At 42.7% G+C, this 17486-nt stretch overlaps 1 protein-coding gene and 7 non-coding genes across 8 annotated transcripts; all 8 read right to left on the reverse strand.

Annotated features, from left to right (window-relative positions):
• Positions 1 to 1885: 1885 nt before the first annotated feature.
• Positions 1886 to 17481, reverse strand: rpl4 (ribosomal protein L4). The gene is made up of 10 exons (XM_085968366.1): positions 17405 to 17481; positions 15171 to 15342; positions 12344 to 12450; positions 11906 to 12044; positions 10154 to 10278; positions 9846 to 9975; positions 8045 to 8201; positions 6988 to 7071; positions 6193 to 6313; positions 1886 to 2009 (listed from the first exon to the last, which is right to left on the reverse strand). The coding sequence occupies exons 1-10, from the start codon at positions 17405 to 17407 to the stop codon at positions 1968 to 1970; spliced, it is 1080 nt and encodes a 359-aa protein (XP_085824492.1). The 5' UTR covers positions 17408 to 17481; the 3' UTR covers positions 1886 to 1967.
• Positions 6762 to 6833, reverse strand: LOC147099879 (small nucleolar RNA SNORD18). Its single transcript, XR_015073888.1, has one exon. It is a non-coding gene; the product is annotated as a small nucleolar RNA SNORD18 (small nucleolar RNA).
• LOC147099880 (small nucleolar RNA SNORD18) lies at positions 7668 to 7738 on the reverse strand. The gene has a single exon (XR_015073887.1). It is a non-coding gene; the product is annotated as a small nucleolar RNA SNORD18 (small nucleolar RNA).
• On the reverse strand, positions 8498 to 8569 carry LOC147099881 (small nucleolar RNA SNORD18). The gene has a single exon (XR_015073886.1). It is a non-coding gene; the product is annotated as a small nucleolar RNA SNORD18 (small nucleolar RNA).
• On the reverse strand, positions 10047 to 10113 carry LOC147099882 (small nucleolar RNA SNORD18). The gene has a single exon (XR_015073889.1). It is a non-coding gene; the product is annotated as a small nucleolar RNA SNORD18 (small nucleolar RNA).
• On the reverse strand, positions 10817 to 10916 carry LOC147099883 (small nucleolar RNA SNORD16). The gene has a single exon (XR_015073892.1). It is a non-coding gene; the product is annotated as a small nucleolar RNA SNORD16 (small nucleolar RNA).
• On the reverse strand, positions 12105 to 12202 carry LOC147099884 (small nucleolar RNA SNORD16). The gene has a single exon (XR_015073891.1). It is a non-coding gene; the product is annotated as a small nucleolar RNA SNORD16 (small nucleolar RNA).
• LOC147099885 (small nucleolar RNA SNORD16) lies at positions 14520 to 14619 on the reverse strand. The gene has a single exon (XR_015073890.1). It is a non-coding gene; the product is annotated as a small nucleolar RNA SNORD16 (small nucleolar RNA).
• Positions 17482 to 17486: the final 5 nt, after the last annotated feature.

Genomic DNA, 17486 nt, shown 5'->3' on the forward strand with positions numbered 1-17486 from the left:
CATCTTTTATAATGGACTCTAGCATTTTCCCCACTACTGATGTCAGGCTTACCGGTTTATAATTCCCTGCTTTTTCTCTACCACCTTTTTTGAATAGTGGGGTAACATTAGCTACCCTCCAATCCATGGGTACTGTTCCAGAGTCTATCGAGTTCTGGAAGATGACCAGCAATGCATCTACTATCTCTCGGGCCACTTCCTTAAGTACCCTGGGATGTAGACCATCAGGCCCTGGGGATTTATCAGCCTTCAGTCCCATCAATTTTCCTAACACCATTTCCCTACAAATACTGATTTCTTTCAGTTCCTCCCTTTCATCAGACCCTATGTTCCCCGGCATCTCTGGGAGGTTATTTGTGTCCTCCTTTGTGAAGACACAACCAAAGTATGTATTTAGTTGGTCTGCCATTTCCTTGTTTCCCATTATAAATTCCCCTGATTCTGACTAAGGGACCTACACTTGACATCACCAATCTTTTTCTCTTCACATCTATACAAGCTTTTACAGTCAGTTTTTATGTTCCCTGCTAGCTTACTCTCATTCTATTTTCCCTTTCTTAATTAATCCTGTTGACTCCTAAACTGCTCCCAATCCTCAGGATTATTGCTTTTTCTAGCCAATTTGTATGTCCTCTCCTTGGATCTTATACTATCCCTAATTTCCCTTGTTAGCCATGGTTGTCACTTTTTTGTTTTATTTTTATGCCAAACTGGGATGAACAAATTCTGTAGCTTATCCATTCGGTCTTTGAATGTTTGCCATTGCCTATCCACTGTCAACCCTTTGAGTGCCATTCCCCAATCAATCCTACCCAACTCACTCCTCAGACTATTGTAGTTTCCTTTATTTAAATTGAGGACCCTTGTCTCTGAGTCAACTACTTCATTTAATTAATGAAGAATTCAATCATATGATCGCTCCAACCCAAGGGGCCTTGTACAAGATTGCTAATTAATCCTTTCTCTTTACATAATACCCAGTCTAAGATGGCCTGATCTCTGGTTGGTTCCTCGACATATTGGTCCAGGAAACCATCCCGTAAACACTCCAGGAATTCCTCCTCCACAGTATTGTTACTAATTTGGTTGGCCCAATCTATATGTAGATTAAAGTCACCCATGATGACTGCTGTGCCCTTATTGCACACTTCTTTAATTTCCCTTTTAATGCCATCCCCAACCTCCGCCTTACTGTTTGGAGGTGTATATACCACTCATGTTTTTTTCCCCTTAGTATTTCTCAATTCTACCCATACAGATTCCACATCATCAGAGCTAATATCCTTCATTATAATTGTATTAATCCCTTCTTTAACCAGTAATGCTACCCCACCTCCCTTTCCTTTTTGCCTATCTTTCCTGAATATCGAATACCCCTGGATGTTGAGTTCCCAGTCTTGGCCATCCTGGAACAACCAAGCAGCCAGAAACGAGAGTCCCTCCAGCGCAGGCAGACTTGGCAACATTGCATGTTCGATATGCCATTGCACAACTGATTCCAGAATAGACGCCTATGGGCACTCGGGAGCAGGATGCGACCTGGGACATTTATTACATACCAATTTTTTTTTTTTTTTTTTTTTTTTTTTATAAATACTGTACATCCAAACTCAGCCAAGAATTTCTTTCACAAGTCCACACCTTGCAAAGTGGCAAGATGCAGCCTACGCAGGACCACCGGAACAACCAATCAGTAACCAGCACCTGACTATTTTTGTCCGGCTTTTAAAAAAAATGGCAGCACAGCACGGTCATGGGCTTTGATCTAACCGTTGAACACTACAATGGGATAATATACAGTTCAATAAACAATCGGTAATCCAAGGCAACAGTGCAAGTTATCTTCAAATTGCGTAATGTAAACTTAAAAGAACGTGTAAGCATGTTTATTTTAAATAGATTTTTATTTAGACTGAATCCATATGGCAATATGAGAGCATATGCCAGTAAAAACAGGAGCCTTGAATTTACGCCGTTGCCTTTTGCTTCTTCTCCAGCTTGGCTTTGTGCTGAAAGGGGAAAAAACAATTAGTTACCGCGTTTGAAATCCCCACCAACCCAAATCATCGTATCCGACAAACCAGCATAAATTACTTTCATCTCCGCACCAACATTTAAAAATGTTTGTAACCAGTTTACTGCCATCCATAATCACACCCAAGTGATACTAAAGCAGCAAACAATACATTTAAATATGTTCCCAGCCCCCTCTAACTGGTTGAGCAAACAGAAACTGTTACAAGACTTGAACCTGCAACTTCCCAATATTTTCTTTGTGAACCATCAACAAAACTAAAATTGTCTGAAAATAGATATTTTATTATTCCAGGGTTCACACTTTAATTTATTGAAAAGTCAAGGACAGGCCATTTGGCCCAGTCACTTTGCCCTCTGATACCCCAACTTTCCAATTTCAGGACTGAACTGTGTTTTGCAACCCCTAGTTTTGGCCCATACTCTCTGGCAAGCATTTCTGTGACAGCAATTACATTCTTACTATTCAGGCTACGATCAGAACCCTACAATGAAAAGTCTAATAACTCTCAACATTTTCAGTGCAATCACCGCCAAGTCATTCATTGCCCTCTACAGAATCCAAAACCGTTTAATAGGCCATCAAAGCTCGTAAACATCCCAATATCCATTAAGTCTCAACATGAAAACAAGACTAAATATTTAAAAAATCCCTTTTATACAATTTTTAGTCATCTTGCCTTTGGCTAGGACAAATAAAATTAGAGTTAAATGCGTGGCTCAAAGACTGGTGTGGGAGAAATGGGTTTTGCTTCCTGGGACACTGGCACCAGTACTGGGGCAGGAGGGAGCTGTTCCGTTGGGACGGGCTTCACTTGGCCAGTGCTGGGACTAGAGTCCTGGCAGATCATATAACTAGGGCTGTAGAGAGGGCTTTAAACTAACTAGTGGGGGGGAGGTTCCTAGAGAGCAAATAATAAAAATGACAACAGAGAAGGTAATAGACTTAGGTAGCAGTGGGGAAATTAAAAACCAGAGCGTGTCAGGAAGGGGCAGAAGGTATGGAGTAAAAGGTAAAGTAATAAAAAGGGCAAAAGCAGGAACTAAGTGTCACAAAACATATTTGAAAGTTCTCTATCTGAATGCACGTAGCATTCGTAACAAAATAGACAAGTTAATGGCACAAATAACTACATATGGGTATGATCTTGTGGCCATTACAGAAACATGGCTGCAGGGTGACAATGCCTGGGAATTAAACATACCAGGTTATTTAACGATCAGGAAGGACAGGCAGGAAGGAAGGGGAGGTGGGGTGGCTATGTTAATAAAGGAAGGAATCACTAATACAGAGAAATGATATTGGGTCAAAAGATCAGGATAATTAAACAGTTTGGGTGGAGGTAAGGAATAATAAGGGGAAAAAAGCACTAGTGGGCGTAGTCTATAGGCCTCCGAACAGTGGCAACTCTGTTGGACGGAGTATCAATCAGGAAATAGTTGAGGCTTGTAATAAGGGAACATCTATAATTATGGGGGATTTTAACTATCATATTAATTGGACAAATCAAATTGGGCAGGGCTGCCTTGAGGATGAGTTCATTGAGTGTATTAGGGATGGGTTTCTTGAGCAGTATGTAACTGAACCGACCAGGGGGCAAGCAACCTTAGATCTGGTCCTGTGTAATGAGACAGGATTAATTAAAAATGTCCTAGTAAAGGATCCCCTTGGAATGAGTGACCATAACATGGTTGAATTCCATATTCAATTAGAGGGTGAGAAGGTTGGATCTCAAACAAGCATGCTAATCTTGAATAAAGGAGACTATGAAGGTATGAGAGCGGAATTGAGTAGAGTGGATTGGGAAAATAGATTAAAGGGTAAGACGATACATGATCAGTGGTGTACATTTAAGGAGTTATTTTACAACTTCCAAAAAATATATATTCCACTAAGAAAAGGGTGTAAAAGAAGACAGCCATCCGTGGCTAAGTAAAGAAATTAAGGATAGTATTCGACTAAAAACAAGGGCATATAAGGTAGCCAAATCTAGTGGGAGGATAGAGGATTGGGAAAACTTTAAAAGACAGCAAAAAATAACAAAAAGATTGATTAAGGGAAGATAGATTATGAAAGTAAATTAGCAAAAAATATAAAAACAGATAGTAAGAGTTTTTATAGTTATATAAAAAGAAAAAGGGTGGCTAAAGTAAATGTTGGTCCCTTAGAGGATGAGACCAGGAAATTAATGGTGGGAAATATGGAGATGGCAAAAACACAATGAATATTTTATATCAGTCTTTACAGTAGAAGACACTAAGAATATCCCAACACTGGACAAACAGGGGGCTAAAGGGGGGGGGGGGGGGGGAAGGAGCTAAACACGATCAAAATCACTAAGGAAGTGGTACTCGGTAAAATAATGGGACTCAAGGCGGATAAATCACCTGGACCTGATGGCTTACATCCTAGGGTCTTGAGGGAAGTGGCGGTAGGGATTGTGGATGCATTGGTAATAATTTTCCAAAACTCCCTGGACTCGGCAAAGGTCCCGGCAGACTGGAAAACTGCTAATGTAACACCCTTATTTAAAAAGGGCAGTAGACAGAAGGCTGGAAACTATAGACCGGTTAGCCTAACATCTGTGGTAGGTAAAATTTTGGAGTCCATTATTAAGGAGACAGTAACAGGACATTTGGATAATCATAATTTAATAGGACAAAGTCAGCATGGTTTTATGAAGGGGAAGTCATGTTTGACAAATTTGCTGGAGTTCTTTGAGGAAGTAACATATAGGGTGGATAAAGGGGAACCAGTGGACGTAGTGTATTTAGACTTCCAAAAGGCATTTGACAAGGTGCCACACAAAAGATTATTGCTTAAGATAAAAAATCACGGGATTGGGGGTAATATTCTGGCATGGATAGAGGATTGGCTATCTAACAGAAGGCAGAGAGTTGGGATAAATGGTTCATTCTCAGACTGGCAATCAGTAACTAGTGGTGTTCCGCAGGGGTCAGTGCTGGGTCCCCAACTCTTTACAATCTATATTAACGATTTGGAGGAGGGGACCGAGTGTAACATATCAAAGTTTGCAGATGATACTAAGATGGGAGGGAAAGTAGTGAGTGAGGAGGACATAAAAAACCTGCAAGGGGACATCGACAGGCTAATTAAGTGGGCAGAGATTTGGCAGATGGAATACAATACTGGAAAGTGTGAGGTTATGCACTTTGGCAGGAAAAAATCATAGAGCAAGTTATTATCTTAATGGCAAGAAACTGGAAAGTACTGAAGTACAAAGGGATCTGGGGGTCCTGGTGCACGAAACTCAAAAGGTTAGTATGCAGGTGCAGCAAGTGATTAAGAAGGCCAATGGAATGTTGGCTTTCATTGCTAGGGGGATAGAATATAAAAATAGGGAGGTATTGCTTCAGTTGTACAAGGTATTGGTGAGACCGCACCTGGAATACTGCGTACAGTTTTGGTGTCCATACTTAAGAAAGGACATACTTGCTCTCGAGTCAGTACAAAGGTGGTTCACTCGGTTAATCCCGGGGATGAGGGGATGGACATATGAGGAGAGGTTGAGTAGATTGGGACTCTACTCATTGGAGTTCAGAAGAATGAGAGGCGCTTATTGTTGAAACATATAAGATTGTGAAGGGGTTGGATCGGGTGGATGCGGGGAAGATGTTCCCGATGATGGGTGAAACTAGAACTAGGGGGCATAGTCTTAGAATAAGGGGCTGCTCTTTCAAAACTGAGATGAGGAGGAACTACTTCACTCAGAGGGTGGTAGGTCCATGGAATATGCTGCCCCAAAAAGCTGTAGAAGCTACATCATTACATAAATTTAAAACAGAAATAGACAGTTTCCTAGAAGTAAAGGAATTAAAGGTTACAGGGAGCGGGCAGGAATTTGGACAGGAGTCTAGGTTCGGATCGGTCATGACCCTGTGGGTAGCGGAGCGGGCCCAGGGGCCGTGTAGCCTGATCCTGCTCCTATTTCGTGTGTCTAATTCTGTTAGATTCAGAAGATGGTTCTGTGATAGTGGATTGGCGGTTAGGATCAAATCAGCCATGATCTTATTGAATGGCGGAGCAGGCTCGAGGGGCCGATTGGCCTACTCCTGCTCCTATTTCTTATGTTCTTATGTTCTAAGACAGCTGCTCAGAGACTGAACTGACCATTTTGTGTACACAGCCACACTTACATTCTTTTCTTGCAAGAGTATTGCACGGCGTCGTGCGGTCTTGGCATATGGGTTCAGTTTGGTCATGATCCTCAGGTTCTTCAGTGGGTTCTTCTTGAGTACCCTGCGCTGAACTGTTTTGCTGTGAAAAGCAGAGAAAAACACTTCAGCTTCTGACAACAGCAGGCGTGACTGGCAGAGTAAAATTACATTCACTACACACAGGGGCCGCAATTCCAGAGAGAGATACGGAGAACACATCAGGTCCTATGTCGAAATGGGGTACAGGAAACACAGCTTACGCTTCCATTCTGTACCATTCAAGAGTTAGCCGGACAGCAGTCCGACAGCGGGCTTGTGACCTCAGCTGTGCTCTCGTGGAAAAGCAGCACATATCAAGGTTTTCTGGCTCACACATGTAGGAACGACACCCCATGGCGTCTCCCTGCCTTCTGGGCCAAAGGTACGATGCCAGGTTAGACTACAACTTGCTGTTAAAATGTATCTGTATGGAAGAAATGTTAACAGGCTTCAAATACTCCCCCCTCCCAAAACAATTGTTCCAACTTCAGCCCCATGTTACGAACAAGACATCAGAACTTCCACTAATATCATAAAGGTGTCAAAAACACGGACCATGAAGTGGAATTTCATCACTGTGTCTAGTAACTGCAGAAGAATTATTAATCTAACTCTGGTACACAAGTCGTGCTTTTATTTACATTGAATTCTGCCCACTTAATGGGAGTTAATCAGGATCTCAGAGCAACGAAGTTCAGCTCGTAAAAACTGACCGAGCGAAACATTTCAACTTACTTTGGTGGACGAAGAGCCTTCTGGATTTCCTGACTCTTCATGATACGGCTCAGATCTGTGTTAGTCATCTTGTGAATAGGTAGGCTGGATTATAAAACAAAAACATTTACAGTAAGTACCAAAGAATAAAATTGAGAGGCCTAGATAGAGTGGATAGGAAGCACCTAGCAGAGAGGTCAATAACCAGGGGGCATAGATTTAAAGTAAATGGTAGAAGGATTAGAGGAGAACTTTTTTCACCCAGAGGGTGATGGGGGTCTAGAACCCTCATCACACTTAAAAATACTTGGATGTTCACTTGAAGTGCTGTAAGCGACAGGGCTACAGACCAAGAGCTGGAGAGTGGGATTAGGGCCGGATCGCTCTTTTACGGCCGGCACGGAAACAATGGGCCGATGGCCTCCTTCTGTGCTGTAAATTTCTATGATTCTATGACAGGCCACAAGCAAGATTAAAACTAAAACCACTGGCACAATTACTGCAAGAAAGGACAGACCATGAGAATGGGGCCCAGAGTAAAGTATGCTGAGCAGCACTGCTAGCTTTAAATAGAAAGAAAAGCAAACTTGCTGATCTAGTTCAACAGCTGGCCAAAGCAGAGTGTTTAATACAAAACTTGTATTGTATACCCACTGAAATCATAACAGCCAGATCTAAATTAGCAATTAGTGCTAATTTCAGACATCAGAACTTCCATTAATATCATGAGCTGTCAAAAACACGGACCATGAAGTGGAATCTCATCATTGTCATAATATTACAGCAAGTCTCCAATGTTACTCAATGGGGATAAAAACAATGCAATGATCTCAGCTGGACAGGAGTGCTGCCACCGACCTCCATCCTCCTGGGTTAGAGGTAAAGGTCCACGAGGTGGACATTAGGCAAGTCAGGATCAGGCTGTGATGCCCACACCTTTATAATGGCCAGTTTGGTGAGGAGACAGTACCTTCAGATGAGGGGAGAAAATTGAGACGGAAGAAAATGCATAAACATCGATTTAAATGCTTCACTGATCCCACCAATGCTCCATTTTATCACACACTGAGGGGCTTACTTATATCCAATCTTCAATTTGGAAGGTTTGCGCCAAGTTCCATACAGGTCATCCAGCTTGCGGAAGGCACTCTCTGTCCAAATGCAGAATCGTCCTACATGACCACCAGGAGCAAGTCTCAGGACATTCAGTTTGTTGACGTCGAGAAGAGTTATGCCTGCAGTGGACAATGCAAAGCAGCATTAGATTCCCCATGGAGTACAGCCCAACTTTCGGCTCCCCTCTTAACACTGCAACAAACCTTTACAAAAAAAGCTACCATCGCTATCAGGAATATTATATACACAAACTCGTCCTCACCGCCTGGAGGGGTGCTGTGCACAGGCCAGGCACTTCCTACCAGGAAAACTGATGAACTGAGCCAGGGAAGAGAAAAGGGCATTCTTTAAAAAGATTAATACAAAGGCTTGCAAACTGATCTGCACCTTGATATACATTACACTCCCCGCTACTGAAGTCAGAACTTCCACTAATATCATGAGTTTTCAAAAACACGGACCATGAAGTGGAATCTCATCATTTTGTCCAGCTCAGACAATCGACAGTAGCTGCTGCAAATATTCGACTGACAATTACATCACTGTTTGGTACTCTTTCTACTCCCTCCAACACTGCAAAGTGAATTCAACAAATCACCAAATTCACAGTAAGCCAACAGTTCATCATGTATAGGCACAAGGATGCCAACCAAGTGCAGGGGTCAGTGCTGGGACCCCAACTCTACAATCTATATTAACGATTTGGAGGAAGGGACCGAGTACAACATATACAAGTTTGCCGAGGATACAAAGATGGGAGGGAAAGCAATGAGTGAGGAGGACATAAAAAACCTGCAAAAGGACAGACAGGCTAAGTGAGTGGGCAGAGATTTGGCAGATGCAATATAATGTTGGGAAGTGGGAGGTTATGCACTTTGGCAGAAAAAAATCAAAGAGCAAGTTATTATCTAAATGGAGAAAAACTGCAAAGTGCTACAGTACAAAGGGATCTGGGGGTCCTGGTGCATGAAACACAAAAAGTTAGTATGCAGGTGCAGGTGATCAGGAAGGCCAATGGAATCTTGGCTTTTATTGCAAGGGGGATGGAGTATAAAAACAGGGAAGTCTTGCTGCAGTTATACAGGGTACTGGTGAGGCCACACCTGGAATACTGCGTGCAGTTTTGGTTTCCATATTTAAGAAAAGATATACTTGCTCTCGAGGTGCTTCAGAGAAGGTTCACTCGGTTATTCCAGAGATGAGGGGGTTGACGTATGAGGAAAGGTTGAGTAGGTTGGGACTCTACTCATTGGAGTTCAGAAGAATGAGAGGCGATCTTATCGAAACATATAAGATTGAGGGGGCTTGATCGGGTGGATGCGGTGAGGATGTTTCAACTGATGGGTGAGACTAGAACTAGGGGGCATAATCTTAGAATAAGGGGCTGCCCTTTCAAAACTGAGATGAGGAGAAACTTCTTCACTCAGAGGGTAGTAAATCTATGGAATTTGCTACCCCAGAGAGCTGTGGAAGCTGCAACATTAAATAAATTTAAAATGGAGATAGACATTTTCCTAGCAGATAAGGGAATTAGGGGTTATGGGGAGAGGGCAGGGAAGTGGACGTGAGTCTAGATTCAGATCAGCCATGATCCTATTGAATGGCGGAGCAGGCCCGAGGGGCCGTATGGCCTACTCCTGCTCCTATTTCTTATGTTCTTACCGTAGTTGAAATATAAAAAAGCCCCAAAACATTGTTAAATGCACTCCTGCCCATTAGATGCCTCACAAGACACAAGCATACCTCCCAGACATGAGATTTACCTGGGATGTTCCTGAAAGCTCTTGCAACACCATTGTCTTCATTGTAGATAATGCATGGGCCCTTGCGTCGGACCCGACGACGGTTCCTCATTTTACCTTTGCCGGCACGCATACGCTGGGAAGCATAAACCTGTAGGGGGTAAAATAAATCCATTTTTGACCAATTCCAAACAATAACTGATTAAAAAAAAAAAATAACCAGAGATCAGATCTTCGAAATCGTCAGTAATCAGAAACACGGACCAGAAGTGAAGTCTCATCCTCTCTCTCAGTGCTACACTCAATAGGACAAGGAAAGAGTTGCTTGCCTTTTTGATATCGTTCCAGGCCTTCAGTTTCTTTAGCATCAGAACAGCCTCCTTTGTCTTTTTGTAGCTTTCAATCTTGTCTTCAACCACAAGTGGGAGCTCTGGGATTTCTTCAATGCGATGACCTACAGGATTATAAAACTAATTTCAGGACAATCTGATCAATAGAACTCCAAGCACATACCAAATCCTCATTTCAGCTGCAGAGACAGACAACTCCCAAAAGTAAAGACCCAAACCAGAACTGGTCAATGCAAAATCATTTCCCGCCTGCCTCAGTCAAGGACTGGCGTCATTTCTCCCGTTCTGTGACGCTTGGGGCTAATAAACACGATTTATGATCGGGTTAGAATTATATTTATTTATTTACAGCAGGTTGTTGGGACATGGAGTGTCCGATCAGAAACAGTGGTGGAATCAGAATTCACAACAGTTTTAACAAAGGGAAATGGGTTAAATATTTGAAAAAGGAAAATTTCAGTGGGATAAGGGAGAGCCGACATAGTCACAATGGGCCAAATAGCCGCCTACTGTCTGTAAAATTCTATAATACACGGTGGTACAAAGAATTAAAATTAAACAGCCAGTCTTAGCTGGCCTTGATGAGAAAAGCTTAAATTTCCCCACTCAAATTTGAAAATTGCCATGAATACGTTCAGGACCTGCTCAGATCCAAATGTTCATCATATATCTGCACCAGCATAACAACAGAAGGCAACTGTCACTGTGCACAGCATAAGACGCAAATTACACCATCATAGCAAGCCACTGCCACGTTTCAAAGCAGCAATCAGTTACACAACGGCACATTTTAAAATTGACCCAGAGGACCTGGCTTTAAAATCCAAATGATTTAGGACCTACAGTAAATTCCCATTAGCAACATTTAGTAACGTCTGTATTCCCAATTCCAGCTAATTCCATTAAACATCCGCCGTCAATACCCACTTCAAGTAAGTCATTTGCATCCAATCCTTCTCACCGGATGCTCGAAATGGTGTGTCAAGATCAGAACTAATTTGAGCAGGTGCAAGTAACCCGCTCCGGTGCTTTAATCCCAGAATGACTCCCCTCGATGGCAGCATCAAAGAAAAACTCCAGCAATGATTGCTCTTGCACGGATAATTTCATTTTATACTCACCGAAATTGCGATGGATACAAATCCACAGGACTAATGTAAACTTTAACTACTTTATAACATCTGCACTGATTATTTTGAAAAGATTCTTCTATTGCATTTACCATGTCACAGCAGAAAGCAAGTTACTGCAGCCAATACAGGAAATTTTGCGATATCCGGCACCGAGCTGCTGCCGATCGATCCAAACTTCCGGATAGACCAGCGCTAATGTTGAAGGATACGGAGGTTTTCATCTCCGTATCTGACAACAAACACTGTTGCTTAGCAACAGCTTGTAAACACTCGGCCCATACCTTGGAAGCGTCTCTGAAGCTGTTGCTAAGCTACAGAGACACTTTCCAGAGCCTGACTGTTAAAAAAAAAAGCGAGAAGAAAAAAACCCTAACCAAAATGGCTGCTGATTTCTGCCGTTAAATCGAGGGTTCCGGACATACAACCTCCGGATAAACCAAAGTTTCCTGTACATGCAGCCAGTGAGAAAATCATCACTCTCATTGGTCTCTTGGGCGAGATGAACCAAATGGTCTTGCATTTTGATGATTAAGGAGGTTAAGAGTACCTTGCTTTCATTCAGCGTGGCCCAAGCACTTTGGCCTCTGCACATTCTTACCTTTCGACAGGACCAGAGCAGGGAGGGCAGATGCAGCCAGAGAAGAGCAGATGGCATATCGCTTCTGTGTCACGTTCACCCTGCGGTGCCAACGGCGCCAAGTCTTTGTGGGAGCGAACATGCGGCCACCACGGCACATCTATGATTTGGGTTAAGGTGCGTAACATTTCCAAAAAGGCAATTGTTGGGTATCCAATTATGCTCAGACTTCAATGCTCGTCATTCCCCTGTACCAGCTTAATGACAGAAGGCAACTGTCACTGTGCAGTGTCAGACGCAAATTACACCATCATAGCAATAAGAAATGTTAGTCCAACAAATAAGGCAGCTCAAATAGGCTGTACACAGCAAATTCCTGCTCATTAAAAAGGGAGAACACAAGACTATGGGTATACACCAGACTTTGAGATATTTAATATCTCACATTGAATAGGATACATTGCCAAAAGCACCCTGGCCAGAGCGATGGGTACCACCACCCCGCACACGGGGAATACGAGCCACAGCTCTACCAGTACCCCATGACTCAGCACTGGTCTGGTGACCTGAAAAATAAAAATGTCAATACAAATCATAATGGAGCCAACTTTTGTAAATTTGTTATTTTCTCCCTAACAAAGTCCGAGAGCCAAAATTGTGGGCGACAAAGAAATTGTTTACAAGTAATTTCAGTGGGGTTAAGCCAGAATGAGTGAGCTATACCCGCTACAAGTAAACTTTCAATATTCTAAGTTGCAAATAAAAACCACTCACCACTACACTAACTAATATTGAAGCTACAGCACAGAAACGGGCTATTCGGCCCAATGGTCCGTGCCAGTATTTATGCGCCACATTAGCCTCCTCCCACCCCTCTTCATCTCACCCTATCAGCATATCCTTCTATTCGTTTCTCCCTCATGTGCTTATCTAGCTTCCCCTTAAATGTATCTATGCTATTCACCTCAACCACTCCCTGTGGTAGCAAGTTCCACATTCTAACCACTCTCTGGGTAAATTATCTATTGGATTTATTAGTGACTATCTTATGGCCCCTAGTTTTGGTGTCCCTCACAATCTTTTCTACATCTACCATATCAAACACTTTCATAATTTTAAAGACCTCCATTACATAAGAAATAGGAGCGGGAGTAGGCCATTCGGCCCCTCGAGCCTGCTCTGCCATTCAATAAGATCATGGCTGATCTGATCTTGGCCTCAACTCCACTTCCCTGCCCGCTCCCCATAACCCTCGACTCCCCTGTAGCTCAAATATCTGTCTATTTCTGCCTTGAATATATTCAATGACTCAGTCTCTACAGCTCTCTGGACCCAGAGAGGAGAAATTCCTCCCCATCTCCGTTTTAAATGGACGACCCCCTATTTTGAAACTATGCCCCTTAGTTCTAGATTCCCCCACGAGGGGAAACATCCTCCCTAAATCTACCCTGTCGAGCCCCCTCAGAATCTTATATGTTTCAATAAGATCACCTCTCATTCTTCTAAACTCCAATGAGTATAGGCCCAAGCTGCTCAACCTTTCCTCAAGACAACCCCTTCAACTCAGGAATCAACCTAGTGAACCTTCTCTGAACTGCCTCCAATGCAAGTATATCCTTCCTTAAATGAGACCAAAACGGCACGCAGTACTCCAGGTGTGGTCTCACCAACGCCCTGTACAGTTGTAGCAAGACTTCTACTTTTATACTCCATCCTCCTTACAATAAAGGCCAATACTCAATTTGCCTTCCTAATTACTTGCTGTACCTGCATGCTAACTTTTGTGTTTCATGTGCAAGGACCCCCAGATCCCTCTGTACCTCAGCATTCTGCAGTCTCTCTCCATTTAACTAATATTTTACTTTTTTATTCTTCCTACCAAAGTGGATAATCTCCCATTTTCCCACATTATACTCCATCTGCCAAATTTTTGCCCACTCACTTAACCTATCTGCATCCCTTTGCAGACTCTGTGTCCTCCTCACAACTTGCTTTCCCACCTACCTTTGTATCAGCAGCAAATTTGGCAACAGTACACTCAGTCCCTTATTCCAAGTCATTAATATAGATTGTAAATAGTTGAGGCCCCAGCACTGATCCCTGTGACACCCCACGAGTTAGTTTGCCAACCTGAAAATTATCCATTTATTCCGACTCTCTGTTTTCTGTTAGTTAGCCAATCCTCTATCCAATCTAATATATTACCCCCAACACAGTGAGCTCTTATCTTGTGCGGTAACCTTTTATGCAGCACCTTATCGAATGCCTTCTGGAAATCTACTGCTTCCCCTTTATCCACCCTGCTCGTTACATCCTCAAAGAGCTCTAGTAAATTTGTCAAACGCGATTTCCCTTTCAAAGAACCATGTTGACTCTGCTTGATTGTATTATGATTTTCTAAATGTATTGCTATCACTTCTTTAATAATGGATTCCAGCATTTTCCCAATGACAGATGTTAGGCTAACGGGCCTATCGGTTCCTGCTTACACCACCCCCTTAGCCGGCGCTTTTCAAGAGCAAAGTCCCAGCCTGTTTAGTCTTTCCTGAATAGAACAGGAATGATTGTACCCGGAACTACTGTACTAACGTGAAAAATTCAACAACCTCGTAATATATCCACGCCAGGACTTTCTTGCTCAGACTGAAACGCTCGTCACTCAGCTGTGCCAGTTTATTGACAGAAGGCACCCGTCACTGTGCACAGTGTAAGACGCAAATTACACCATCATAGCAAGCACAGTGAACCCCCACACCAATATATGGCCACAGAATAAGTCACATTTTCATAAAAGCATACCAACATTTTGCATGTTCACTTTTAATCACTATCTCTGATTTTACTTCCTTCAAACTTAGAAATCTATATTTATAAAAATCAATATTTCCACAAAACAGCCCCCCAAAAGTGAGCCGATACCTCAATATAACACAATAGCCATGCAATTGGATTATTAATTTATCTCCAAATGTTAACCGTTTTGAGTAGCTAAACTAGATTCCATGCCCTAGATTCAATTTAATATAAACATATTCTCAAGTAGCTTTTCAGCATCCATTATGATCTAGATGAGGGTAAAAGCACTGGTTAATACCAACAGGCTCAGGGCAGAGGGGCTGAATTGCCTACCCCTGTTCCTACAAGCTAGCAATCAATGCAGTTAGTGCGGATTTCAATCCTTTACATGCACCAAATAATATTTGGAGTTTGCATGGACCAAGTCTTAAGGAAAAGTCATGTGGTTAGTTGTACCTAATGTGTAATTTAAAAGACTAATATACATTACCTGCATCCGCACTCACAGCATACGGCTGCCTGCTATTTTTGCGCAGATTTGTGTGAACAAAGTTCACAATATCTGGGCGGATGGGAGCCTTGAAAACTGCGGGCATAACAACATTTTTGCCCGATAACTCTCCCTTGTCACTGTACACCGTTATTAATGGTCGAGCACAAGCCTGAAAAAGATTATAAAAAAAGAACCATTAAGATATAAACTTTACAGAAGTAGTCTGGTTCTCAATTCATGGGAACAGGAGGAGGCCATTCAGCCCCTCGCGCCTGCTCCTCCATTCAATGAGATCATGGCTGATCTGTGACCTAACTCCATATACCAGCCTTTAGCCCATGTCCCTTAATACCTTTGGTTAACAGAAAGCTATCAATCTCAGATTTAAAATTAACAGTTGATCTAGCATCAATTGCCATTTGCAGAAGAGTTTCAAACTTCTACCACCTTTCATGTTTCCTAATTTCACTCCCGAAAGGCCTGGCTCTAATTTTTAGACTGTGCCCGCTAGTCCTCGAATCCCCAACTAGCGGAAATAGTTTCTCTATCTACCCTATCTGTTCCCCTTAATATCCTGAAAACTTCCATCAGATCACCCCATAACCATCTAAATTCTTGGGAATACAACCCTAATTTGTGTAATCGCTCCTCATAGCTTAACCCTTGGAGTCCGGGTATCATTCTGGTAAACTTACGCTGCACTCCCGCCAAGGCCAATATATCCTTCCTAAGGCATGGTGCCCAGAACTGCTTACAGTGCTCCAGGTGTGGTCTAACCAGGGTTTTGTACAGCTGCAGCATAACTTCTACCCCCTTGTATTCTAGTCTTCTAGATATAAAGGCCAGCATCCCATTAGCCTTTTTGATTATTTTCTGTACCTGTTCATGACATTTTAATTATCTATGTACTAGTGCAATTTAGTTCCCAGGTCTCCTGCCACTTGTGCAGTGATGGTGGTGGTACCCATTGCGCTGGCCAGGGTGCTTTTGGCAATACAGGCCTCAGCTACGAGTGGTTACCAGGTGGTGCTCAAGGCACCCAAGTATCTAATGCGCTGCACAAGCTTAACTCTGCCAATATTCAACATTACGTTAAGATGGCACCAAACTTTACTTTAAAATCACAGACCTCATTTAAGTTCTTTTAAGACCCATACGAATACTGATTCTAATATCACGTGAAATACAGCAAGATTACTCTTTTCCAGAGATCCGTTTATAGACATCAAACCAAAGCACTGAATACTTCACTTCTCTTAGCATTAGCTGAAATTTTTTTACACTGGGTTTTAAGTCTTTACTATTATGGCAATTCTCAAAATATTGACACAGACCCACAGAACCAAGTTATTCAATAAACCATGAAGGCAGGGAGGGACCACCGACATTACTTCAGGGGTTACAATCACAAACACCAAATTACTTAACAGCCATTTCTCTAAACTGAAAAACACTTAGTAACTGAGTCAGTAACACTCCGAGGCACATGGACCAGCCTCAGCTAGGCCTAACCGAGAACTCAAAAGTATTGATCAGTTGGAAATGCTCTCCTTTTGCATAAAATATATCAAGACAGCAATGTGAAATAACCTTAAATCCAAATACAGAAAATTCATACAGGAAAATTATTTATTTTTAATTTGAAAAATGAGCTTTTAAAAATATTCCATTCCTCTAAATGAAGCATCTCATCACCAAATAGTAATCCTGTGCCATTTATTCTCCCTGTTTAATACTAACTCCCCCCGTTTAAGACCAATTGCCCCAACTTCTGACATTCTTTACTTAGTTAGATATATTTCTTAAGGCTAAAAGGGATATAGGGAGAAGGCAGGGACAGGGTACTGAGTTTGGATGATCAGCCATGATCGCATTGAATGACGGAGCAGGCTCGAGGGGCCGAATGGCCTTCTCCTGCTCCTATCTTCTATGTCTAATACGAACTTCCCCCCTGTTTAATTCCATCTCCCCCTTGTTTTAGGCCGATTCCGCCTGTTAACACTATCCCCCCCCTGTTTAACCAGCTCTGGTTACATTATAGACAACGTGTCTCCCCCTCCCCCACCCATGCCACAAAATGGCGGCCCGGCAGCACTCTCCGCCTCTGGATTTCTTCTTTCTTTCACGGAAAAGTTTCTCTTTCCTTTTTTGAAAAGATATACTATCTCGGAGACTATCGGGCGGGGTGGTGGCCTGCCCGCACCGGGTTGAATGCCGCTCTCCGTATTTACCATGTCGGAGCTCCGCTGGGCTCGGCGCGCTCGGGATGGCGGCCGCAGCAGGAAAGAAGGAGCCGCTCACCGCCGCGCCGGT

This window comes from Somniosus microcephalus, chromosome 27 (genome assembly GCF_052327205.1).
Source record: "Somniosus microcephalus isolate GS21.2 chromosome 27, FLI_Smic_1.0, whole genome shotgun sequence".
Lineage (NCBI taxonomy): Eukaryota > Metazoa > Chordata > Chondrichthyes > Squaliformes > Somniosidae > Somniosus > Somniosus microcephalus.

Coding starts and splice junctions, on each gene's coding strand:
- rpl4 (XM_085968366.1), bottom strand. Junction 10,279..11,905: donor TGCTCTGGTCCTGTCGAAAG/GTAAGAATGTGC, acceptor ATAATCCTGTAG/GTCATCGCATTGAAGAAATC. Junction 7,072..8,044: donor AAATTGAAGATTGGATATAA/GTAAGCCCCTCA, acceptor TTTATAATCCAG/CCTACCTATTCACAAGATGA.